Source organism: Lagopus leucura, unplaced genomic scaffold, assembly GCF_019238085.1.
Source record: "Lagopus leucura isolate 7727_CA_CO unplaced genomic scaffold, USGS_WTPT01 Super-Scaffold_100157, whole genome shotgun sequence".
Classification (NCBI taxonomy): Eukaryota; Metazoa; Chordata; class Aves; order Galliformes; family Phasianidae; genus Lagopus; species Lagopus leucura.
In genome coordinates this window covers 32573883-32600424 of record NW_024962334.1, presented here as the reverse complement: position 1 = coordinate 32600424, position 26542 = coordinate 32573883, and the positions used below count along the sequence as shown (strand labels likewise).

The window sequence follows — 26542 nt, the reverse complement described above, 5'->3', positions numbered from 1 at the left end:
AAATTGAAGTAATGTAACTCCCCACTTCTCAGGGCCTTGAAGGAAGGACATTTTCCGTAGTCTTCAAAAGCTTTTTTTCCTTTAAAAAGGTTTCAACAATAGGAGATAAAGATGCTTTGGTGCACAGTCATTTGACAAAGCTCAGGCTCCTCTCTGGTAACCAGAGCAAAGCTTTTCTGAAGCTGGAGTCAACATGTTAATAAAGCACATTGATGAATATTATGGCACACAATGTTCAGAAACAAACCAAGAGTAAGAGACATCAGCACATCTATAAGATAAGGAAAACCAGGTATGTGGGCATATCAGAAGTTTCTTTCATCTACAAAAATAACTCAGAATATTCTGCAGCAACCCTGTCAGCAAGGTGCAAAGACATTTATCATAAGATATTAATGCTACTAGTAGAATAACCCAGACTCCCACTAGCTTTCTAATGAAGGGGAGAGTAGTATTGCTTCATTTAGATACATGGCTTTGACACAAGCATGATAACTGAGCCTGACAGCACACAACTGGTCTGCAGCAGAGAGAGAAGAGAAACCAGATTTCCCCGAATCTGTAAAATAAGTCATATCACTAGTAACATTTTTAACGTGGAGGATAAAAATGCATTTACATATTCAAAGAAAAGTCACAATTTCTTACACTCTCCATACTGGACTGAGATTAAAATATTAAAATAATCAAAATAATGAAAATGAAAGAAAGCATTCCTTGTCCTTGCAGACTTAAACTTATCCACCTGTTGATGCTCATTTGGAGGACACTGCCTTGGAGGTATAGCCTCAGAACTAGTCTAATATTAAGAAAGATTCATCAGAAATATTGAAATATACAACAGAAATTCTAAAGGACTTGGAAAATGCACAAGATCCCAATCGAGACAGCAACATACTGAAGCTAAGAAGATAAACCAAATGGCTTTAATCTAAACAGAGTTATCACCAAAGAAATGGAAAGCCTCACAGAACAGAAGACACAAATTAGTTATTTATTATTTGAATTATAAAGACCTTGAAGACCTTCAGTAGACAAGAAATTGAAAATGTAAAAGAAAGGTAGCCTTTTAGTACTAATCTTTGATGCTAGAGTATTTAAGTTAGTTGAACAAATTGAGAATATTGCCCTACATTTCAAAGCTGGAAAAAAATCTTCAAATCAATCAAGACTTTGCTAACAACCAACACTTACAATCATACAAAATGGGCCAGCTGAAATCTAGGAGTAGCACATTTGAGCCATGTTGATGTTTTTCAAATCCATCACATGAACATCACTTTTACAATGAAGTGTAATTTTCTGCATAATAGGTGACTTAAAAGCAATATGTGGAAATGGTCTTATACAATTGAACTTAAAAACATCCATCAAAAATGGGGGAAAATTCCTGACAAGTATAAGGAGATTTTTCTACTTAAATGAAAGTTTTCTGACCCAACTTACTTCTTTGTAGCCGAAAATGATACGCCCATCATTGAGAAGGGTGGCCTGAAAAGTGAAACTGCCCAGGTTGTAATTATCCTGCAGATGAACATGGTCCCACTGGACAACTAGTGCTGTGCCTGTGAACCCCAGAGGGGGGGTAGAGAGGCAAAGGGAAGAAAAAATGTGAGAAAAATATTAACTGACTGTAGGAAAAGTACTTAACTGCAGTTACTTGAAACAAAAAACAGTGATTTTTCTATTTAGTGACTCAGCCCAGCATCTGAAGAGCCGAAGATAATACAAACATAAGTTGCAGATGAAATCTTCTTAAGGGTAGACATCACAGTGCCACAAATAACTACCTCAGCTACTCACACGAGTCTGTTAAATCAAGAGTGGCCAGATAACTTGTTTGGAGATGCATAAGAATCTCTGAAACAAAATCCAACATTCACAGGTGTGCCTCCATGGCTTTTCTTCCACTATCTACATATGATATGTTTACATATATACACCATGAAGACTTCGAAAAGCAATGTGCTAATAACACATCTGTTTTGTGAAACTTATTATTTGAAGAACTCATATTCTTCCATTAACTATGCATTAATATAAATAGTGTTAATTTTTTTCTGCATAGTGCAAACCCTTGTTGAGGCTCTGCAACTTGAAAAATATTAGGAACCGGCAATAAATAAATATAGCTTGAATTTAAACCACAATTCATAGCTGGAGTAAATATTAAGTCTGGTGTGCAGAGATTTACTTGTAAGAGACTTGTTAATATTCATAGGAGTTCTCTTGTTGAATATCCGCTTACTGCAATAAAAATGTACCCCAAGTGACTTGCATATCCTCTGAGCATGTTGTACAGATGTTGAGGGTTACAGATACTTTCAGGTAGCTTGGCTGAAAGACACTTATCACCAGAGTTGTGTTTACTGAAAATGTTTCTTTTTTTTGTCTCCAAGACTATACACTGTACCCAACATATTATTGTTTTGGTGCTAATGGAAGTTATGTGCTTTGATTCACAACACTTTAATTTTGTTTCTTGCAGAGTGTTCAGGGTAGCTCAGTTTGCTACTAGACAAGTATTTTTGATATATCCTTGAAATATTGTTTGTTACAGATCTTCAGAGTTGTAACTTTTATTAATATATCTGGTCAAAGGATGTCACTGAACTATGAGCATGCAAATTTTTAGTGCATACTGCAGTAAGTACATTGCATCATTGGCCCATGTGTCTTTCATAAATACAGCACATGCTCAGTAATTTGAGCATTCTTCTCTGCATTTTTCCTATTGCAATCAAATTTATTAACTGTTAATTATTAATTCTTATTGGAATATACTAAATTTCATTTTAAAGGAATGTAGAGGGACTGCTAAAACTATTGGAGCAAAAATAGAAACATTTATAGCCAGTCCAGAAGTCAGAATACCAAACTAAAGCGGAGGTCAGCTTCCTCCAAAACACTGTCTCCTCATTCCCAAGGACACTTGTGTAGGTTCATGTGAATGTAGGCAATTGCCTCCACAATGGTGGACAGGTCACCACACTCTGTGCTTTTCCAATACAGATGCAGTTCTAACCCAGCACACTTGCCCAGAGGGATAAGACAGTAATGAATATGTTATAAGGAGCTGAAGAGACAACTCACACTTTTAAAAAAATCTAGGGTAAGATGGCAAATTCTTTGTCCCAAAGAACCTTTGGTCCTAAAGATCATCATAACTTATGCATGAGGAAGAATGTAAAATTTCAAAAATATATTCAACCCTGTGATAGAAGCTAATGAATCTTGTATGGAATACAATGATAATCAATAGTATCTTTCCCAGAATATTGTAATTCTTTCAGGAAAGATGACAAATCTCAGGCCATGGTCTCAGATAATGTAAAAAATGAAAACAGTTATTTTTTTTCTTAGAATATTCAAGGACTAATATATTCTCATGCAACTCTGTTGAATTCTTAACAACTAAGGACGAGAATGTGAGAAATTTATGACTTGGTTAAAATAGTGACAGGATATATATTGATCACGGACCTGAAGAATAAAAATGTACACACCTGATTGTAAATAGGATGTATTATTGGACATGTTCTTAATCTTTGTTTTAATTCACTGTGCACAACCATACAAAGGATGGTACAGACTTATCAAGGAACACTTAAAAAAAAAAAACAGATTTTTTGATATTATCCCTAGGTTTTAAATTAAGAGTGAAGAATAAGTGACATTGCATTCAACCACTAAAGTCCTGAGGTAAGACAGCTGAATGCCATTTAATCACATACGTTATGTTTTCAAAATATTAATTATAACCGAATTCATGAAAAAACCTCCACACTTTTAAGGCACCTGAAATATTTTACAGAGTTTTGACTTAGCAAACGTTGCAGTTTGCCTTTTAACCCTTCAATTTTTTCTACAGGGGACTGCTGAGAACACATGGTATAGATGAGCGTATTGGATTCCAATCCTGGAACTCCATGGACACTCAGTCTTTGACAGGTTTATTAACCTTATACCTGCCCTTCTTCTGTATAGACTTGGTATTACACTCTACGAATACTTTTTATTTCCATTTTAGACAAGGGGCTGGACAGTATTTTCTGTATAATTTTTCAAGTAACAGGAACTTATACTTTTATAGAAGTCAGGTCTTTCCTTTTAAAATTGGTAAAACACATTGCTAGTTTATGTACTTTGATACATGACAGCAATCTACCCAATTAGGATAAAGAACTGATGAATCTCTAACCATTTTATAGATAAAGAAATTTTTTGGATGTCTAGCCACATGGTTTAAATAGCCTGTGAGTTTATAAAAATAGATACTGAAAAAAATCTTCAGTTTCTCCTTCAAAAATATTTAGGAAAATATGAAGAATCAAGGGACACAGATGCATTTATTTATGAAGGACTACTACATACCATTATCAAAGTATCTGACTGTTGAATTTCTTGATACACTGGGATCAAAATTTGCCATTAAGGGTGCAATGTATTGTGTAGCTGTTAGCATTCGATGCACAACTTCTCCAGTATATATGAAACCTACAATAAAGAAAAAAATATTGTGACTATTTCAGTAACTTCTGAAAAGATTTAATAGAATAGCAGGTTTAAACAGGCATTGCCAGAGCAGTAAAGGGTCTTCTGAGAGAAATTTATCCCACCACCAATTTTGTAGTGAATTAAATAAGATCTAAAACTGCAGGAAGATATCTTCTTGTCAGAAGAACAAGATCCAAGAAAAACAATTGAACCACTACTTCAAGAAGACATTTTCCATACAGAAAAAGAACACAAAAACAGAGCAAACACAAGGAAGGCAAATTCCAGTTATGGACAAAAGGCAGATATATGGCATTATCAAAATGAGTCATTTACCACTATGTATATTCCATAGTTTTTTCCACACCTTCCAGCAATCTGCCTTTTTGCTATTTATTTATCTACATATTTGTTTTTGTAAATTATTACCTCTTCAGAACTTGGGATAATCTTTTCTCCTGTTTGTAGAGAAACAGAGTAAGATACAAATTCAGACAACCAGAAGCGCCAATCTTTAAAAAAAAATAAAATGAGGAGTGGAACAAGTAGGCTTTTTTCATGATTGTAAGCCAAGATGTAATTCTGGAACATTCTCTGCGTTGTCAGATCTCACCAGTTTTTCCCGCTCATCCCCAAATCCACAACAGTCTTCAGACAATTGTACATCCTGGGTTGCTTCCATCAGCAGCTCTCACTTAAAAACTCTACCTAGTTTGGAATTCAAGTATTTCCTCTGAGGAAAAACAGTCATCTGTGCACTTAAATGGCAGAAAAACCTTGCCATTTTGAACAGTTTATGCTCTACAAATAAACTTGCATTAAGGTTCATGAACTCCAACTAAACAGAGGGACTAACATCTTTAAATGCCAAACACAGTCTGACTTCAGAACTTTAATTCCACTGTAGTGTCTATTCTTAAATTCTATCTATTAAGTTCTTTTTGAAAAATTCTGTTACCAAGGTGGTGATCTAGGCAACCTTTACATCATTTAAAGCACACCTATGTATTCAAAGAACACAGCATTTTAACGTCCAATCTACTAAATCCTAGAATGAAACCTTTTCTCTTTTGCTAATCGACACAGAGAAAAGACATTTAAAAAATGAAAAACACTCACACATATTTACAAGTCATTCATAGACTTCATTAGTCATCGTTTTAAGGTAGCCAGCAGTCCTGTCAAAGCATAGTCCATGAAATGCATTTCATTTTTTTCCTGTTTATTGCTACATACTTCTAAAATATCACTGCCTTGAGAACCACTTCCTCCTGTCTATTTAGATATTTTAAATAAATAAAATTTCATAAAATATTTGTGCTTTGTATTATTTCCTTGGTCATGTATGCTTGTATTTTAACACAGTCTTAGGTAGGTCTATAACCCTGAAATCACTCCTTAATATTTGAAGATAACAGAAACTCTGAAGCCATATTCCTGTGTTGCTCCTAGCCTTAATACTTCAGTACTTATTCATCTCTTATGCAATGCTCCCATCTTTACATACAGTTTCCCTTTCAGGTTTTCAATAGGAAAACAATAGGAAAACAAAAGACTTGCTTGTGTTACAACACATAACTAAGTCAATCAGCGCAGGTGATTAGTAATCAAAGAGTGTATTTCCAAGTGTTTGCTGGACACAGCTTTACTTTAGACAAAAATGAAAAGCATGAGGTGGACGATAGCTGGGAAGCAGGCAGGCCTTGCATGAAGATCATTCTAATGAGAACTCCAGTCTTGCATTGGAACAACTTGAAAAGAAACACAAAGTCATTTCAAATCATCCCACACATTCAGAGGCTGTAGCCACTGTGGAGCATGGACATTTTATCTCTGTCACTACAACTTAAAGCAGCAAATGTAAAACTAACTTATTCCTGAATGGAATTCTGTAGAAAATTGGCTAATACTATTTGTGACCTAATTTTCTGACAGTGGCAAATGCTCATGGGTTATTAATTTAGTCAGGAAGAATTTTTCAGACCTACAATTTCCTGAATCACTTAATCTCTCCTTTGTGCAAGAGGCTGGAAGTACTCTCTTCCAAATCTCTCAAGTACTATATCTAAATATGTTCCTAAACATTGGAATGTTATCAAACAGGAAAGAGTGCTCAGAATACTGTAAGTTTCGCATGAATATATAAATCTAACAAAAACAAAGGATGGACTAATGCTAAAACCAATTGAAAAATCCATGAGGATGTATTCCTACTCCTCATAATGAGCAAAAGAACAGTCACAAAAACTACGGGAAATAGATATGTAATAAATATATATTGCTACTAAACTGTCAAAACATTTTTTCTTGATACAGGACCTCAGTTGATTTCAAAATGCATTTAAGAACTCTTCACTTTGAAATATCCTCTTTATCTGATGCAATTTATAATTTTCAGCAGTAGCTTTCTTGGCTCAGGAAATTTTCCTGGAAAACTTTTGAGAAACTGGAAAACTGGTGTACTCTGTTCTAAAAGAGCACAGCTATTTCAGTAGGAGCTTTTGGGTTGGCAAACCATCTCTAACATTTCACTTAAGTTTAAACATGATAAAAAGGAGCTCTCCCATCACTTCTATTGGTTATACTAGCCTGTCATTTCAGTGGCTTAAGTGGAATAGCCCTGGATGCACATCATGATCTGAGGGCACAACTGATGAAACAAGTAATCTGAAAATAAGATTAAAACAATATGCACAGTAAGATTTCTGTGGTTTCCTTTTCCTAATCCTTGTTGCACACAAAGTCAGTATCAATTAGGACATTTTTTTATAATGTTTCCCTGCTGTGCAGAATAACAATACATACTCAAAGCAGCACAGACAATGAGGCTTTTGAAGTTGCTATTGTGCATCTATAAAGATATGACAAAACATGGGATTATGCAGGCAAAATAAAAATGAAATATCTATACTGATAATCATCTTCTCACTTCTAAGGCACTGCATGTTAGGTAACACAGAGACTGGTTTTATGTATCTGATGCTACAGTAAACTGGTTTGGTGCTTTAGCATCTAGTTGAATTAGAGCAAAAGCCAGTTTAGATTATAATATTGTGTGTGATTTTTTAAAAATTACCTAAAATAACTGGTCATACCTTAAAAGCAGAGATATACGGAGAATATACATAACTATATGCCTCTGTACTTGTGATGAGTACACTCCATGTTAGAATCTCAGCATTTCTTGAAAATTATGACTCCTTACATAATACCAGGTGGATTGAACTTTGCCAGATGCCAGCTGCACAACCTGCCATTCTTTCAAAAAGGGAAAAGATGTTCTGGCAAAAAGAAAATTTTCAGGGGAAAAAGGATGACTGCAGCTGCTAGAAAAATATAACAAAAATAATGGTATTAAATAACAGTAATAAAATAAGTCGATGTGGAATTACTCCTTGAAATAGTCATCACATTGTTCTCATAAAAAAAGCTATAAAACTGCTTGTTCTACAAAATGATCTCTGCTGGAAATAAGAATATGAGACAATATTTCTTTTTCTTCCTGAAATACCAAAGCATTTAGCAAGAATAGGAATACTCTTAACTACTTTGTTTCTACACCAGTAAGCAGTTTGACACAGACACTAAAAATAGAACTGTATTTCCTTTTTTTTCATAGAGATTGACTAAAAGTCAGATAAGTTTGGCCCAAACTTCATTAAAAAAACAAAACAAAACAAAAAAAAGAGAACTAAACTCTTACCATTATTTTTGTAATGATAGTATGTATTGGCTCATATACATTTTGTATAGAAGCATTCATATTTCCCAGTACAGACATGAATTTCAGTTTTAAAATCTACAAAGTCTATGTGTTTTAAAAGTTCACCTTCCACATTAGCTGGAACCCAACCATGTTCCAGACCATGGCAGAAAATCTTCAGCAAGCTGGTTTTGGCATAGAATGTGCTTGAAAATATTGACTCACAGGGAAGCGAAAGACAGATGATTTTTTTTTTTTTTTTTTTTTTTCCAGAAGTAGCTTAATTCCAGATTAGAGAACTGACAAGATGATTCTTGGAACTTAAGAATAAGTGAAAAATAATGTAGTAAAAAAAAAAGCAATAAAAGTGTGAGACAAGAACCTGGAGTTCAAAACAGATTTTTTTTTTTTCTTTCCTATAGAAAGAAAAGCTGTCGCATACAAAATATTAAATATAATAATAAAAAGAATTACAGGAAAGAAATGACTGCTTTGAAAAATAACTTACTTTCTTATCAGGCACCTAATGTTAAGTGAAACCATACATTAAAACTCTTATTAATAGCATAAACTGTGGTTACTTAGCTGGAAAACAAACAGCCTGCTTACAGTTAATGAACAATGAATGGTTTTGCATGAGAGAAACAATCACTGGGTGAAGGCAGTGCTTGCATTCAAGCATACAGCTCAGTGTGGGTTTACTCAAGTGCCCTTGCAGCATATAAACTAGAAGGCAAATAACAGAGCAGCTTCCAAAACAACAGAACCAGAAACGGTTTCCATAAGAGGGTAGGCTTCAACCCAGATCACCCAAGGGAAAGCCTAGATTTTAGTTTGTATATTCAAATACGAAACAGGCTTAGCAGAGATGTAGTAACACATACGCACAGTGAAATGTTTTGCTGAATAGAGGAACTATTTCTTTCATTTCTCCCAGTTCATTTTCCTATTTAAATGGGGTGAGCGCATACAACTTCTCATTTTCCTCCAAATCCCTCTGAAAGCTGTTTGTGCAGCCAAGAGAGAAAACTGCAGCAGAACTGGCAGGAGCTTCCTGATTCTCTAGCCACTTCTGCTTTGGTCTCAGCATAATCAAAGGTTTCTGAGGCAATCTGTCCTGTGATATTTCCTGTGACCCCCAAACTACCTCATGGGTAATGGTGCTTCAACTCCCTCTTTACCATTTTAGACCCAGGGTACTGATCTTTTTTGATGGAAATCAGAATCAGCACAAGTACAGTACCATATAGACAAATGTTTTCAAAATTCTCACAACTTTAATACTCGGCCTAGTAATTATACATTGTTTGAAGAATGACGTTAACTCATCTGAGGATCTACTTCCTCATCTACGATGGAAAAGATACTAAGACAGAAGAGATAAAACATTTATCTTGGGCCTATTTAAACAAACAAAAAACAGTACTCTGTAATTGGCTTTGGAGCCAAAGAAGTACTTCATGCCTGGCTTTTAGTCAAGCAGAGCTGGACATCATTTATCATGACAAAGAAAAGCTCCTTACAGCTTAGTAGGGAAAACTGATTCACTTGCCATCTTGATGTCTTCAGTTGTCAGAGATACTACTGCACCAAAGAAAAAAAGTGGGAAAGTGGATCAAAAATTCTTCCTCAGAGTTCTCCAGTGCACTATGACCCCATTTTCACTGGAGAAAGACACTGGAGAACACAGTGACCGTCTGGTAAAGATATGACCTCGTATGCCCAAACAACCAAGATTTCCCCTGAATGCCAGGAAATTTTAGGAGTGTTGTTACAAAAATAATCATCAACCAAGATTGATATAAGGTGTACAACACCAGCATAACTCAATACGGTATGCATTTATGTTTCAAAAGCATCGTTGATGTTCGATTCAATTATCCTACTACTGGAAAATGCCACTTTAAAGCAGACAATTCTCTTCTGTTATTCACCAGCGTTTCTGCATCTTTTAAAAGATTTTTGTAAACAAACTTTATTAAAAATTAGCATCTAATAAATATTTATCATTAACTATTAAAGAAAACTAATTTCAAACTTGCAGCACACAAAACAACCAATTTGCAAATACCTCCCCTTTGTTCAAATAAGAAACACAATTATATTTTGTGCCACATAAATGAGACTATAAAAACCAGGCTCTTCCACACACATTAACACTTCTTCCTGCTCATCTTTTATTAAAAATAAATGTAATTGTTTCAAATAACAGGGAAAGCCTCAGCTCTCTTGCTGCTACTCTTCTCCAGAGAGATAAAACATCACTACTTCAAATGCATGTTCTCATTAAATTAGAAGGCATTTGTTTAGACTGACGCTGTACAAAGATACTATTGAACTAGTTACTACATTGGTTTAACCCCGTTCTTATACTTAATTTGCCTTAGTGTAATTATAAACAACATCATAGAATTTAACTGAAAATAACCAGATCAGGTCCCTAAACAGGAAGAAGGTATTTAAGCTGTATTAACTAGCACAATTCTTGCCTTGTCTGTAGCTGCTGAGAATAGCTGCAAAATTTGACATGCATTTTAGTTACAGGATGATTCTGTTGTCCTATTGGATGTTTCTGACTGCTTATTTTTTTTGTCTTAACTTCTTTCATCTTCTACGCAGTAACAGTAAACATTTGATCTGTCTGTCTGTCCTTGTTACTGGAATTACACCACTAAAGCACACAGAAGACACGTTTATGTTCAGGGGAAAAAATGGCAAGATGTAGCACGGGGGAAATAAAATGGATCAGAAATCGTGTTGCTCACATATTTAACTGGTGAGCCTGACAAACACTGCATCAGTGTTTAAGTCCCTGAAACTGCATGTAAAATATGTTTTCATTGTGTTTTTCCAGATATGTCTCCATCAGTTGTTTCACAATTAAGCAAATTCAAGAATACGCTATAATTTTACACCCCTAAAACATACCAGAATAATGAATGCTAGAAACAGATAGTGTCATGTATTTTCAAAAGCAGCCCTATATAACTATATTAATATTTCTTCTATACTTCACTGAAGTAAGCTTTAAGTAATGCCATTTATTCCTAAATGGCTAATTTATTGTTGTGGAATATTGTGGAAGAATGTTAGCATCATGGTAATTGCACTAAGATTACAGTATAATTAAAGGATAACAGCATCTACATATCCTTCAGACAATCCATGAAAGTTAAATACCTTAATGGGCTTACAATATCAGTGTATAAAAATGTATCAGTCTCATGCTATTTTATATTATTTTACACCCTGCCAGGAAAAATGAATTAGAGACAGATTAAACGGATTTTTTGGCTTTGCTTTTCCTTGGCTAGACCGAATGCACTAACCCTCTTCTTTCAGCCTGAAAAGTGGGCTATCTGAAAGCTAAACCCAAGAAGGTATAAATATAAAGCACTATTTCTTAATTGCGTAACCTCTACAAGGATTTCTTATGTGTACTTGAGAGAAAAAAGAAAAGCCAGCCAGAATCCTCATATTCTTGGCTGTACTTTTATACTACCTTATCTAGATCAGAAGATGAGTTTCTCACCATTATTTTTCTTCCTTCTTTGTTAATACTGAATGTATTATCTGGAAAAATTGAGAATGTGTAATGCATGTCACCCAGTAAATGGCAATGTATTTATGAGTTTGCTGTAGTTTCCCGGGTACTCATGACTGTTGCAAAAAATACATGATCTGGTGGAATATAACCCATTCTAATGACTATCCCACATTCAGTTGAGCAAAGGAACTTGGGGTTTTTTTGTTTTATGAAACTCTTTCAGTAAAGGTTTCCCTTCTGACATGCCACATGACATCCATTGTCAGGGGGTTATTAGATGTCACTAGGAAGAACAAGGGAGCAATATGAACCTTTGTAAGTAAGACACCATTATGGACTACAAGTAACCCTCAACGATGTATCTGTTTATATGTTTTTCATGACTCCAAACTGGGAATTCTTTCAAGTTAAGGAGAAACAAACCTAAAGATAACTTAAAGTCTAATGCCTTGTATCAGTTCCTTCTTGATCAAAAGCATACTTCCCCAGAGAAAATTCTTGGACAGAGGTATGAAATACAGTATCTACTCAGTGAGATACTGCCACAGGATAGCTCCCAAGTGCCTCTCCACTCCAGCCAAACAGAGACAAGAACTGTTGCTAGACAGGCTGGAACCAGAGAAAAGAGGATAGTGGAAGCATTATGTTGCTTAGGCTGAATATCTTAGCAGCTGTGTCATTGCAGTAGCCTTGGTACTGCTAAATCTTGGTATGAGACTTGAATAGAGCTGTTGGGAAATCTAATTTTGCACTCTGTTTCTGGTATACATCTCTACTGGTTGGATAAAATATTTTCATATCTGTACAGATGTCATAAATAAAATGTCTGTATGGAACTAGGAAAAGTGGTATTTTGAGGTTTTAAAACATTAAATAAATAATAATAATAATAATAATAAGGTTCATCTTTGAATAAAACTCTTGTAGTATCAAACTTGAAAATACTCAAAATCTTTTTTGCTGTGTCTATTCTCCCATACTACCACTCCTAACATCCTGCCTATCTATGTACTCTCCAGTTCCTTGTTTCTCCATCACATTTGTTCATGTTGGGCACAACATTTAGAGATGCGAGGCAGTATGGACTTTCTCAGGCAGGACTAATTAGCAGTGAAAATATGTCTCAGAACATGAAGACAGAAGAAGACATTTATCCATGCCTTGCGCTTCAGGAGAGCAAGCCCATGCGTGCCTGGTGCCCGATTCCCACCTGGTTTCATGATTCACAGGCATATCAGGGTGGTCTCTGACTACACTCTGTATCCCCTCTCTGAAAGGACCCCTTGAACGCAGCCATTGTAACGAAGTCGCAGACAGCTCTGCCCCTTTCCATGACTTCACCCTAGTGATCAAAACTTGGTGCACTACTCCTCATATCTCCGTGAGCAATTTGTCTCCCCTCTTCATCAGCTTCTGTCAACATGGCTATCTCTACCAAACCAAAGCCAAAAAGCATTTGTCTCCCACCTTCCTTCAAATATTTATAAGCATTAATCATATCCCTCCTCAGTCCTCTTTTCCCCAGGTTTTAGACCCTTTTCCCCAGGAACAGACCCTTTTAAAACCAATTCTTAATTTACCAGTTTTACCAATTCTTTATTTATGATACTGTTCTACTATGTGGAAGATGCATATCATGCAGCATACACTTCACTGATTATAAATTTTGGTCACTTAATCATATGGTAAGTTACAAGCAGAAGTAGGATATCTGTGGTAAATACCATGTAATTATAGGGTACATAAATGGTGATCCCTGTCTCCTAAACCAAAGTGCAGGTTACAACATAATTATGTTTTAACTTACTTGCCAAGAAAAAGACATTTTGTTTCTGCCCAAAGAACATATGCTAATTCTTTTCAATATTATGGAAAGTAACTTTAGCCCCAGGACTTCTCATGCATCCAAAAGATATAAGCTGTGGCAGGGCAGCTAGAAGATTACTCTTAATGTCTTAGACATTCTTAGACAGACAAACATCAGCTGTAATCTCAATAAGGCAGTTCCAGCATTGAGTGGTGGAAAATATCTGTATGCTGCAGAAAAGGAAGCTTTTCTCATAAGATATCAGCTATAGAAAAGTGGAAATATTTTTTTCCATGAGCATTTTAGCCAATTCCTTTTGGATGAATAATGAAGGAGACAGTAATGGATTAAACCCACAAGATTCAAGAAGAAAATCTTACCTCCCAGAAAATGTCAGCAGGCAAAATAAAGTCTCGTACACATTCTATTTTTTTTTAAAGCAATGAAGATCTTAAGGTTTGAATCCAGGAAGCATGCACAGGCAAATGTAGAAACAAAACTGCTTTCAGCTACCACCTGAGCACACAGTTGTCTTCACTGTTGGAAGTCATGAATGGCAGCAGAGGAAAAATGGAGAACCTATGATTTTTTTTTTTACTTCATTCAGCTTGCGCAAAAAATTGCAGACTATTTATTTCCCTTGAAAGTACATAAAAATATGATTTGGCATCCTCCTGGCTGCTACCATAACTGCCACAGCTGCTTCAGAGAACTAATCACTTTTACTCCCATCCAAAAGCTGCTGTTTTCACAAGCTGCTATTGGAATGGCTATGGTGAAATAAACTGCCCCACCAAATCAACAGAGAGATTATCAGAAAATAAGCCACAACTTTTGTCACCTGCAGATAATGAAAGAGGACTGTGGAGTAGGTTTAAATCACAGTAAGACAGGCAAGGAGGCAAACAGGAAATCACCATAAAGTGGTTCAAAGCAGCACAACTAACAATGACACATGAGAAAAAAACAACAGCTTAGGGCTGCAATTCCCTGGAACTACCTCTATCTTTCAGATTGATGTTAGCAAGGCATCACAGGAGCAAAAAAACCAAACCAAAACAAACCATCATCACCAACAACATCAAAATAAACAAATAAACAACAACAACAAAATAAAAAAGGATAAGGTCTATGCTACAACAAATTAGCAGATTCTTGAGAAAATTGTCTCTTGATGTTGCTCTATCTCTGAAAAGAGATTTTTTCCCACACAACCCACACTACAGGGTGTTGCCACTATGGGATTCTTCAGAAAGAAGTTTAAAACACTTACTTCATAGAATTTTAAAGGTTGGAAAGAACTCTATAATAGTGTTATTTATTTGTCCTGTGCAGAACAATATTGGAGTGTGCTATATATGTATCCATTTACAGCTATAGTTATCCTCATGATAAAGATGATTAAGTTACTGCATACTATACAAAATATTAAAAAAATAAGCAGAAAAGATAGAACATAAAACTGGTTGAATCACATATGCAAACTGAAGCCACATCTACTGATACGTCAGACTTTATTGATGAAACAAGTAAACGAATCAAATGATAGAAAGAGCTAATTGAATACATTCTAAAATGTTCATTCTTTGAGGATCATATTTATTTTTTCAGAGTACATAATCTCATTTGGTAAGATACAAATGCAATTATTTTTTAACAGATGAAGAGGAATAACTTCAAATTTTTTTTCTTGACAAGATCTTTGTCAAGAAATTAAGAAAAAATTTCAAATGTCCTGCCTGATAAACATTTTGGGGCACTTAATAAAAAAGAAACTTCTCATACCTGAACATAAGTGCTATTTATTCCTTGCAAATCCGCTCACACAATTGGCTGCCCATCCTCTTTGGGTTTCAGGACTCAGTTGAAAAGGTATTACAGGGCACTGTGTTCTCCAGCATTCACTGGACTATCTCATTTTAAAAGCCACAGACTGCTTTCCTTCAAAACCATTGCAGAACATTCAGAAATTCTCTCTTGGATGTTTTCAGCCTGACAAGACACTACAGTAATATCAGTAAGATGGAAAACTATAGCTGAGCGTAATATATAAATATAGATAGAAACACTTAGAAATGCTCTTATTTTGTATTTGTATTTGATGGAATTGAATCTGGAAAAGATGGGGAGGGGGGACGAGGGGTTTGGACATATGTAATCAAGAGGAAAAAAATACTGTCTGGGCCTATGGCTGCCTCTCTTTAGGTAGAGATGTAATGCTCAAGTGGTTTGTAGAGTCAGTGTTTGTTTGCATCATTATGAACAGTGCTTGTGGAAAGAGCTTAAAACACCCGTGCAAATGCCACTTCTGTCTGTGCTTTGTCTCTGTGCACAGCAGTTGCAGGTCATATTCAGTTGTTTATTTATTGGAACTGTAATTGCTTTAAAAACATGGACACTTCATGGTGGCTTCCAAGAGAAGGCAGTCTGGCTCTTATCATGGGGATTAATGACACATGCACTGAAGACAGTAAGATAGGAAAAAGTACACATAGCTACATAGAACATCTGAGCTATCTATGCAGACAAGTGAGATGAAGAACACACCAAAGATTTATAAATCAACATTAAGGACACAGAAGCACAGAAGTTTTCTGCTTCTTGACAGAAAACTGTATATGTGAGCAAATATTCTGTGGGTAAACTGTTTTTTTTTTTTTTTTTTTTTTTTTTTTTTTCTGTTTTTGTTTCTTTTTCCCCAGATCTCCAGGTAGTAGAATTATATGCTGGGAAAAAAAGAAACCAAAACAAAACAAGAAAACAAGAAACAAAAACCAAACCAAAACATGAAAGAAGCTCTAGTATATTAGGAAAACTATAGAGCAAATTTTGTGAATAGTTTGAAGGAGATTCAGACAATGATGGTGCAAAAGGACTCATTAAGGAGAAAAGAGGGTTAAACCAGTAGCTCTTCCACACCTTGGTATTCTGCAAGATTCTAAGGACTCACTGAACCATGACAGGAGATTTTCTCCCACAATGTTAGCCACACTGAGCCTTGGCCCTACTGAGCTTCATTGCTTCCAAACGTACCAAAAAGTTTTTGATTCTACATCTGTCATGCTATAAGGGCTTCATCAGAATTGTAATGTACTGCTCAGCACACCTCATTCCCCAGAGAAGACCACTTCCTGGGAACCCACTATTCTGAATATAGACATTTTACATCTTCCCTGGATGCTCTCTCTGGCTTATAATGCCAGAGATGCAATACTGCAATACTGCATTGGTTATTTGCTTTTAAAATTCATCACAGACATAAAAATACATAAAACCATCCTTTACTGTCTTCACACAAATTCTGACTTTAAGCAGAAATGCAACACCTCAAAAAGCAGAGCAAGGAATTTCTGTAACTGATGTGACTTATATTGATTCTATGCAAATAATATATGCTTATAACGAAGATCAGAAAAGCTCTAAAGAAGATACCATTGCTTGAGTGCAACTGTGTACAGAGTTGTATTGTGGTGCTCCTTTTCCTTCCACAGCTTCCCAAAGGAAAAGCTGAAACAGGACCACCCTGGCAGTGCACTAACCCAAGTAGGAGAACACCATGGCTGGTTACTTTCTCTGAAACTCTTTTCTGAAATTCTGATTACTCTCAGAAGTGAAAGTTTTGTCCTTTCTATCATCCTGAAGAAACCTTCTTCAAAACCCCATCACAGAATGGATCTGCCTCCATGCACCAGTACTGATGTTTGGCACCAGACCCTTTGCTTACAGTAGAATACAAACCCACTATGTGTCTACAATCTTGAAAGAGTAATGATAATAACGTCATGCTACAGTCTTTATGCCCTCAAAACCAGAATCCTGCTTCCCTACTGGAATCTTCCCCCATTGAAGTTTCATGAACAGACAAATATCAGTACCAATATCAGCTAGTAGAAGCTCTTGTTGGTAAATGCCTGAATGAAACTGCTGCACGTTTTTTTATGTACAAATGACAAAATGTTACTACTCCCACACAGTGCACATCAGATAAAACCAGCAAATGACCTGATACATCCACTTGAGAAGCATCTATCTTGATAGCGTCTGAAGCACAGAGAACACACAACAAAATACTCACACTCTGCTATATCCTAAGACAGTATTGTTGAACTCCCAAGTTAGCAAAGTGAAACACAATGCATAGACATTCCCTGACTGTGTTAGCAACAAAATTCATCATGAAATCTACTTTAATCATTGACAAGTTTTCTTCTTAGATATCCCAGGTACAATTTTGCCAGTCTCCGAGAAAATGCTGGAATCCCTTTTACACTTACCACTTGAAAATGTTATATTTGAATCCAAACTAGCCCTTAATCACAGAATCACAGAATTGCAGGGGCTGGAATGGAATTGCAATAGGAAAGGGAATTATGAGAGGTGCTGTGATTTACCAAAGTACTCCCTGATTTTTCCCCTTTTTTGTGCTGACTACGAAAGGAATTTAAGATACCATCATTGAAGACTTAGTCCTATGCAGAGTAGCACTCACTATTCAGTTGCACATATCTTACATTTTCACTGCTATCGATCCATTTGTGCTCACATTAAAGTTTGTGTTTTCCGTCAGTTCTCACAACATTACAAGCCAAATTCTTTTGCTTTCTCATTCTTGTCAGAGCAGATCTTTCCTAAGACACTCATTCTAACCTCTTAAGCATTTAGTCTATAATGAAGTCTTCTCTTCTTTCTAAAGGCTGCATATACTCAACATTTTGGGCCTTTCCTGATGAAGTAGTCTTCTGATGTCCAAGTTACCATTGTAATCTTTTCCACTACTGGTACCCTGCAAGAAATTTCTGAGCTTCACCTAATTTTAACTAAGTTTCTGAGAGATTTTTTCTAAAATAGTAGAACAAGGGATTCCATGCCTAAGAGTCACTCTTTCGATTTCAATTTATTATCAGTGTTACATGGCCTGTGTACTTAATAATTTTTTTTGCAGTGTAATAACATCAGATTTTGCATCTTTTCCTGCTCAAAAATATTTAATGCTTATTTCTCCTCCTGCATAAAATATTATTGAATGTAACTAGAACAAGAGAAGTCTACTAGCTCTTGTAAGCTGCTTTTAGCTGCTACCCCAAATGCACGTCAAATTGCTGTGCATTTTCCTGCCCTGGTAGGTCTCCCGTTGGCAAGATCTTCACATATTTTGACACTGCATTTCAGCAAAGGACTGCTCATTTTATTTATTGGCATGTTTACAGGTGTTGGTAGCAGAGATATGAGCATCTTATTGAACTGAGATAAATCATCTACCTTCAGCAGGTGCAACCTACTCTTACCCCATTTCTCAGAGTGAAGGTCTGCTGATAATACATTCCTTTAGCTCATCAGGTATGGCTTGCTCTTAATGGGAGTGAATTCCTATACCGGGAGCAAAGTGAAATTGCGCTGTACTGCTACAATGCTCTGCTATGAAGATTTACTTCAGGCAGTGGCTGTGACTTTTAAAACAGCAGATAAATAGGAAGAAAAATTGCATGCTTGTTGATAAGGTATTTGTTATCAAGCTGCGTAAGAAACTCCTGCCAGGTTATCATTTGACTTCCCAGGCAAGGGAGTTGATGGGACATTAAGAATTCATAATGTTATGTTCAGGCACTACCTAATGTTTACCCTGTTATAGAAAGGCTTATCAAAAGCTCTCTTGGGTCTATGTACTACCTTTTCCTATATAAAGCTTTTTTTATTATCGTTATTATATTGCTAAGGAACACACAATTTTAAGCAACTTATTCCTGGAGCTTTAGCTTGTTTGGAAAGGACCTTTACTCACTGTGACATCCTATATCCTCCCTCCATCTGAGCAGTCTACCTCGTTTGTAGTCTTTTTTTATTTCATTACTGCCACATAATGAAGCCTCTACTATATATACAGTAATGTAAATACTTCTTTTGCAGTAGCAGGACCTCACAGAAAGAATATCTTTTCAACTGCAATTAAACGGAATCCAGTCTGATTGTGTTGAGACGTAAATAGATTACTAAACTAAACTTTTTTGATAAAGACCTCTGTAATCAACACGATCTCAAAAAAAAAAAAAAAAAAAAAAAATAAAATCAGATGAATTGAACAAGAAACATTTACAAATACAAAAGCATTTTTTTCCCTTCCTGAAGAAAACCAAAAAGTCACTCTTTTAAAATTTTGGGGCATTTCAATTCCACAGATTTCATTTTTTTTAGTCTTTCTAATCCTGCTATCATGCACTGCTATACAGAGACTATGTGCTATTTGTGCTATGTGCTATACTTGGAATCAATGGAATGAGACTCATTAAAGTACATAGCTAGGTATACTACGATATTTTACTTCCAGATGTTTTTCGCTCTGTTTTCATAAAATTAGCTGATGAAAGTCAACTGAACATACATTTGTTGATAGCAAAAAAATACCAAGAGTGGAAGAAAAGTTTTGTAAGATTCCTCCTCTCGCAGTTGGATGCAGCTCTTCCTTCAATAACGAGAGTCTGTAGTTAGATTCATAGTGTGCCGTTTACACTGAAATTTGATCTAAAGCATCTGTTTTTTATTCCTGGTAAAAACTCACAGGTCACAGTTGGTGTAATGACCATAGAGTAATTGATTTGGCCTATTTTATGATTATTTGACGTAGATGAGAAGTAACACGATTTGGGAAGCAGCATTAGTTGAAGCTCAAAGTTTATGTTTTCATTCTTTTTACAGATATATATAGTGGAGGCTAATCAGCTGAAAAGGTTTTCAGAAAACCGCCCTTGTGTGCTCTTGGACATCAAGTCAAACATGAGCCAGCAGTGTGACCTTGTGGTCAAAAAGGTTAAAAAAGTATGCTTGTTGCTTGATGGGTTGCATTTAGAATAGTGCTGTCAGCAGTTTGATGGAGGTGGTGGTGATTCTTCCTTCCCCTCTTCTAATTCCTGATGTGACACATCTGGAGTGCTGTGTTTAGCTCTGGACTCTCTAATATAAGACAGAGAGCTATTGGAGCGAGTCCAGTGAAGGGTCACTGACATAATTAAGGCACTGGAGCAATCCTTCTATGAAGAAAGGCTGAGGGAACTGAGAATGTTCAGCCTGGAGAAGAGAAGGCTAAAGGAGAATCATATCAATGTATATAAAAAACATGTGAAGGGAGTTTGTAAAGAACCACTCTGTTTCTGAGATTCTTTTACAATTAGAAATCATTTCTACTATGACTAAATAAAAGAGAATGCATGCAAGACTAGTATATGTATTTTGCCATATCCATTATTATTCAAACTAATAAGAAGTTCTGCACAAAAAAAAATAATTCTGTAAATGAGCATTTCATGACTTTTTCTTTCTAAACTCAGTAGCTTAATGAGATCAAGTTGATATACTAGGAAACAGAACATTTAATGGAGACCAAAGTCATTAAAGCACTAGCAGATCTGCTAAACTAATCTAGTCATGGTTCTTTGTATTTACTGTCATACTATTGAAACTGCTATCGCCTGCCCCATAGGGCAGAACAATTTCATTCTTAAATTGCACTGTTGGAGAAACTAGAGTTATAGAATAGGGCAATCTTACAGGATGAAGTTAGAGTCATCCATGAATAAAATTAAGTGGCTGGCTGAATTACACAAATGGTCTGCAGTTTGCTGATAACTATGCTGCTTTCCTACTACTTCAAACTTTACCTGGTGGTGAGGCACTGTTCAGATCACACCACAACTCATTTATCAATTTTCTGCTGTGTTGCTATGGAAACTCTTCTTTCATAAAACGCACATCACATTACAAATTCATACATACACTGTGTTCATTTTGTTGATGGGTTAGAGTCAAATCCAAATGCTTCTTCATTTTAATCATCCAGTTAACTGATAATGCACTGAGTTATTATTCTTATGGCTATTTATTTTCTCAACTTTCTTACAAGTTTGAGAAGGTATCCATAGATATCAATCAAGCTCTTACAATGAGTTTCTTTTATTCAGCATCTCCATGAAGTTTCTCTACTCACTCGCCCATCACAGGGGCACCTTTTGTTTCTTCTTCAGGTTTACTACTGTGATATCTATCACAGTATATCTGTGATATACTAAGTTGGAATCTCCTTATAGCAGTAACAGAAAATGATGTTCTAGGCCAGAGATTTTAATTCACTGATTATCTGGAGCAGATGAATGGAAAATTGTTTCATGAAGTTAATTTTGGTTTCATGGAATCAACCACTAAAGCAGTTAAGCCTTAATTCTTTCTATGGTAAGGACTGGTCAGCATAACTGGTCAAAAGAATTGGTCAGAATATCTGAAATAAATGGAAGTAGTTCATTCTGTTCCTTTTAAGGTGATCCAAATAACCTGAATATTGCCACATTTAAGAAAAAGCTTTAAGTAGTTATTTTCAATTCTAATTTTATTTGAGGACTGCGTAACAACTAATTAAGATGAAAACAGTGAATTGGTCTAATAACATAAAGATGAATTTGTTGATAAATAAGTCCATGCCGTCTTACAAAAATTAAATGGAACAAAAACTACAGAATTGTAATGGATCCTTGTCCCCCATGTCTGTGATCTGCCTTGCTTGACTGAGTCTACGAGAGCTTTTGCTCTTTGACTACAGCTGAACCTGAAGGACAGGTGAATATTTATGAAGCAGAGATGCCTACAGGCAATCCACCGTATGCTTATTCCACAATACTAAACTCATTTTCCTGTATTAGTCAGAATTTTTTGTTCCTATCTTAAGCATATTCTGTGGCTTTACCTCTCTAACATTGCTTGAAAGTTAAAATATCTAATCTCAAATTTTATTGCAACTCTGATATCGATTTTTAATTAAAAATTTACCTCCACACTTCATGTATTTAAATGCATTGAAGAAATAAATATATCTTAGGCAAGGCTCACTTACTATCCCTCTGCTTTAAGTACACAGCCAGATATAGTGATCTCTGAAGTTCCTTAATCGGAACTGTTCAAAGATTCTATGATTATTTATCCTGGCTGGCCTGTGCAGTCCACAATCAGAGGTTCAGTCTTTGTTTGTGAGGTTTACCATAAGTCTGTTATAAACAGCACTGTTCTGCCAACAAGCAGTTTTCAGTCTCAGTTAATGATGAGACACAATAAGAGGATAGGGCTAAACTTCGTCACAGATTGATCCCAGTCTTGCTGAAGCCAATTACAAATCTACAGATTTTGAGGAGATAATATTGACCTTTCAGCTATAAAGTTCTCTTTCTACACTTTTAAAGTTTGAGAATATACTGAAATATGGGCAGAAGTTGTCTGTAGAATGGCAGCATTCTTAAATAAGAACAATGCACAGTAGCCAAAATAACAGTAAGAAGACAATGAAATGACTAGAGACAGTAAGACAAGAGACAAATCAAACTGAATCTCTGAGACAGTCAACAGACCACAAAGAATTGATATGACCAGAGATGAATGAAGTAATATAAAAAAACATATTCATTGATTCATCTGTTTGAAATTGAAGTCTAATATATGTTGTGAAAAAAACTAATGGATAGAACACAAATACAAGCCTGAGATAGTCCTGTCAGGTTAAATACAGCAGACAAAACATGAAAAGCTGATTATTTGATCATTGTCCTTTGCTCTTACCTTCAGATAGCAAAAAAGACTAAACTTCCAGGATAATGCAAATGAAAATCTCCAGGAAAAAAAAGAACAAAAGCAGAAGTATAGCCACAACTAAAATTCAATATTATCAGAGGAAGAGGGATAGAAAGAAAATAATGTTTCATAAGAAAGTCCAGATATTTTTATCATCATTTTATGGCATACAGCAATACAGTAAAATGACCCTAATCCCCAACTAGTTACATAATGTCTCAAGCTCTTAAAGATGGATTTATAAAGCTGACTACCATAGCTTTATATCAACTAAACCCAGTAATTTATATCTTTCATAAATCCAACGTCATGTAAATAAATGTATGAAAATGGATGTGTTAGTTTTTATTCCCCCTTATTTCTTCTCTGACATATATTTACTCAAATCAAAGAAATGTCAATGTATAATCTTTCTGGGGCTACATCAAAGCATATTCCAAAACTGTTCCAAGTACAGAATTCCCATAAACTGTGTCTAGACATAGGATGTCCTACCAAATCAGTTTTTTCTTCTTTCCCCATGGTGTGATTTAACTCGTCAGGTAGTTAAGTACCACACAATAGCTTGTTGATCCCTCTCACCTCCCAATGATATAGGGAAGAAAATCAGAGAGAAGAACTCAGAGGGTTCTACTCAAAGAGAAGAAATCATGGGTTGAGATAAAATAGAAATGGAAGAGAGAAAGAAGATAACAGTAATGATAAAAATAATAATTACACATATATATATTTATATATGCAAAATAATTGATGCACAATACAATTGCTCACCACCTCCCAACTGCAGTCCAGCCAATCTCCAAGCAGTGGCTGCTCCTTACAATTTTTCAACCATGTAGTACATAATATCCCTTTGGCTGGTTCAGCTCGGCTGTCCTGGTTCTGTCCCATTGCAGCTTCTTGTGCCTCCAGACTGTCAGTAACAGGGCAGCAGGAGAAGCTGAGAAACTGAAAGGTCCTTGGCTCTGCACAGCACTGCTCATCAACAACTAAAGCATCTATTTGTTATTAACATTGTATTTCTCTTAAAAACAAAATTTACCCTCATACCAGACCCTATGAAGAAAATCAACTCTATTGCATCTACAACCAGGACATCCAAAAAGAATGTCCACTCAATATTAAGGACAAGTAGCCTTTTAAGGACACACTAGACTCATCTAGGTCATCATCTTTTGGAATTATGAAAAGACCTCAATTTTCCTGGAGCTAACCTGAGCAATGCTTCCTTGGCAGGCTGGGGCTTTTCTCCTCATCTCCAGGAATGAGGTCCCACCAATCTGTACAATTTTCTACTATTCTCAGACTCATTTCATTATAATAAAATGTGAGAGAAAAGAATTCCTAATACTTACACGCAGAAACATCCTGAGGACAAAACATGTCTTTCAACTGACCTTTTGATCAATGAGTAAAAATTATAATATTACTAATTTCACTGTTCCAGTTGTGCAGACTCTCTGGATGTTAAAGAGAGCCACGAAGTATAAAGAAAAAAGAAAAAAGAAAAGAAAAAAAGAGAATACCCATATTAGATTATCTGAAGTAAAAATATAAACAAGAGTATTAGTCTGCCACAGAAAATGAGATGACAAGATCTCTGTAAACCTATTCAAAATGAGCTCACATTTCCACTACACTTTACATTCTATTTTCATTGAAGTTTATCCTTGTATACTGTTATCTTTGGAGACCACCAGAATATACTGTTGGTCCTGCTTAAAGGACAGGTTGGCTGCTTGCTAAACATCTATTTTTCCACACAGTCTCAGTTTTACATTAATACACCAAGGTGACAAAGTTATTTGCCATATTATCAAAATGCATAACTTAACTGTTACAACACAACCATCATTCTACAGAATTGCTGTTCAGTTCCAGTACAATTAATGCGCACACCAAAAAGTTATGCCTTAGTGCCAACAAGTTGATAAGGTGTCTACAAACACTGCTGTTTGTTCTTTCAGTAGTCAGGCTTCCAACAAGTGGAGGGGATGCATCTGACTACTGAGAGTGATGTTGAAGAAGAGACAAATGGGAAGTCAGGATGTTCCCAATGAAAAGTCATGTATTCTACCCTCTGATCATCTAACTACCCATCATACAGAGGGGTATAGTATACACAGACAGAGAACTAACCTCAGAATTTTCTCAAAGTTGAGCCATACCATGCTAATGCCAAGCATCTATTAGCACGGAATAGTAGCTCCATATTTTGGAATTCATGTCCTTTTATAAGTTAGCACTATTCTAAAAGGAACATTTTCCCAAAAAGAACATTATACAGATAAAAGAGCAAAAATGTTATAACGTGTCTCATAGGTGCCTATCATTACAAGAAAAAAAAAAAAGAAAAAGTATCTGACGAGCAATTTCATACAGGACACATCAAAAAGATCAAACCTTACAAACATCTGTAGAAGGACAAAAGCTATTACTTGTCCTCAGTTTCTGCAATCGATTTCCCCTAAAGAAGTAAAACTGAAGAGCTGTCTCCTTTGGGGCAGCTTTCTATGGACTACACCTTGGCAAGTACAGCAGACACTGTGATCCGAGAGGATTAGCAAGTCAATAAAGGTGATTACATTTCATTGTATAAGGCATCATTTAGAAGCAAAACTAAGAAAAAAACTGACCTGAATGTGGCATCCTTGTAAAGTGAATACAAAGTAAAAACAGAAATACATGGCTGTATTAGGAAAAAAAAAAATAAGATTTATAAATAGGAAGCACTGAATATTTAGTTTTTAAACATTTAGTAAGTTTAAGAGGTTTCAGTTAGTAGAGCTGACTTTTAATATCTAAACTGATGGCCAGAATCACTAAATTTTTAACAAAACAAACGTCAACACAGAAATAGTTTAGAATCTTCCTGAGCTTGCCTAGCCAGTACTATAATTTTGCCTGGAAGATAAATACCTTCAACATATGTGAAAGGAAAACAATATTGTACAAGATTCAATACAAATGTGATTCTTCCAATTACCTCAATCTTAACAAGAACTTAACAAGAATACATGACAGAAGTAAGTTAGTTTCCTAGCAATAAAACATACACATAAAACTCCAGTCTGCAAACTGACAACCACCTGAGTTTTAAAATATACTAAGGATAAAAAGTACTTCACATATATTTTTCTACCTTTTTGTTTTATGGTAAACAAAGTACACAATTTACCATAGTAAATTTTAAATTTACACTTTAAATGTACATAATTAAACCTACTGAAATAACTGATAACTGTGCTGCTATACCTTACAATGGATCAACTTTTTAAGATGTACATTTATGGGTAGACTTTTTACTTGTGCTCTGTTTCAGTATCCAGCAAAACTGTGTATTCTCAATAAGCAACACTGACAATAAACTCCATATAGTTTGTCTATC

General features: G+C 35.5%; 1 protein-coding gene across 1 annotated transcript in view; it reads right to left on the bottom strand.

The window, feature by feature from the left end:
* Positions 1 to 26542, bottom strand: part of PLXDC2 (plexin domain containing 2) — a 233021-nt gene that overhangs the window by 57186 nt on the left and 149293 nt on the right. The window contains exons 5-6 of the mRNA XM_042888938.1: positions 4375 to 4497; positions 1447 to 1565 (exon numbers count right to left, since the gene is read on the bottom strand). Coding sequence (XP_042744872.1) covers positions 1447 to 1565; positions 4375 to 4497 — 242 coding nt within the window. The remainder of the gene's footprint in view (positions 1 to 1446; positions 1566 to 4374; positions 4498 to 26542) is intronic.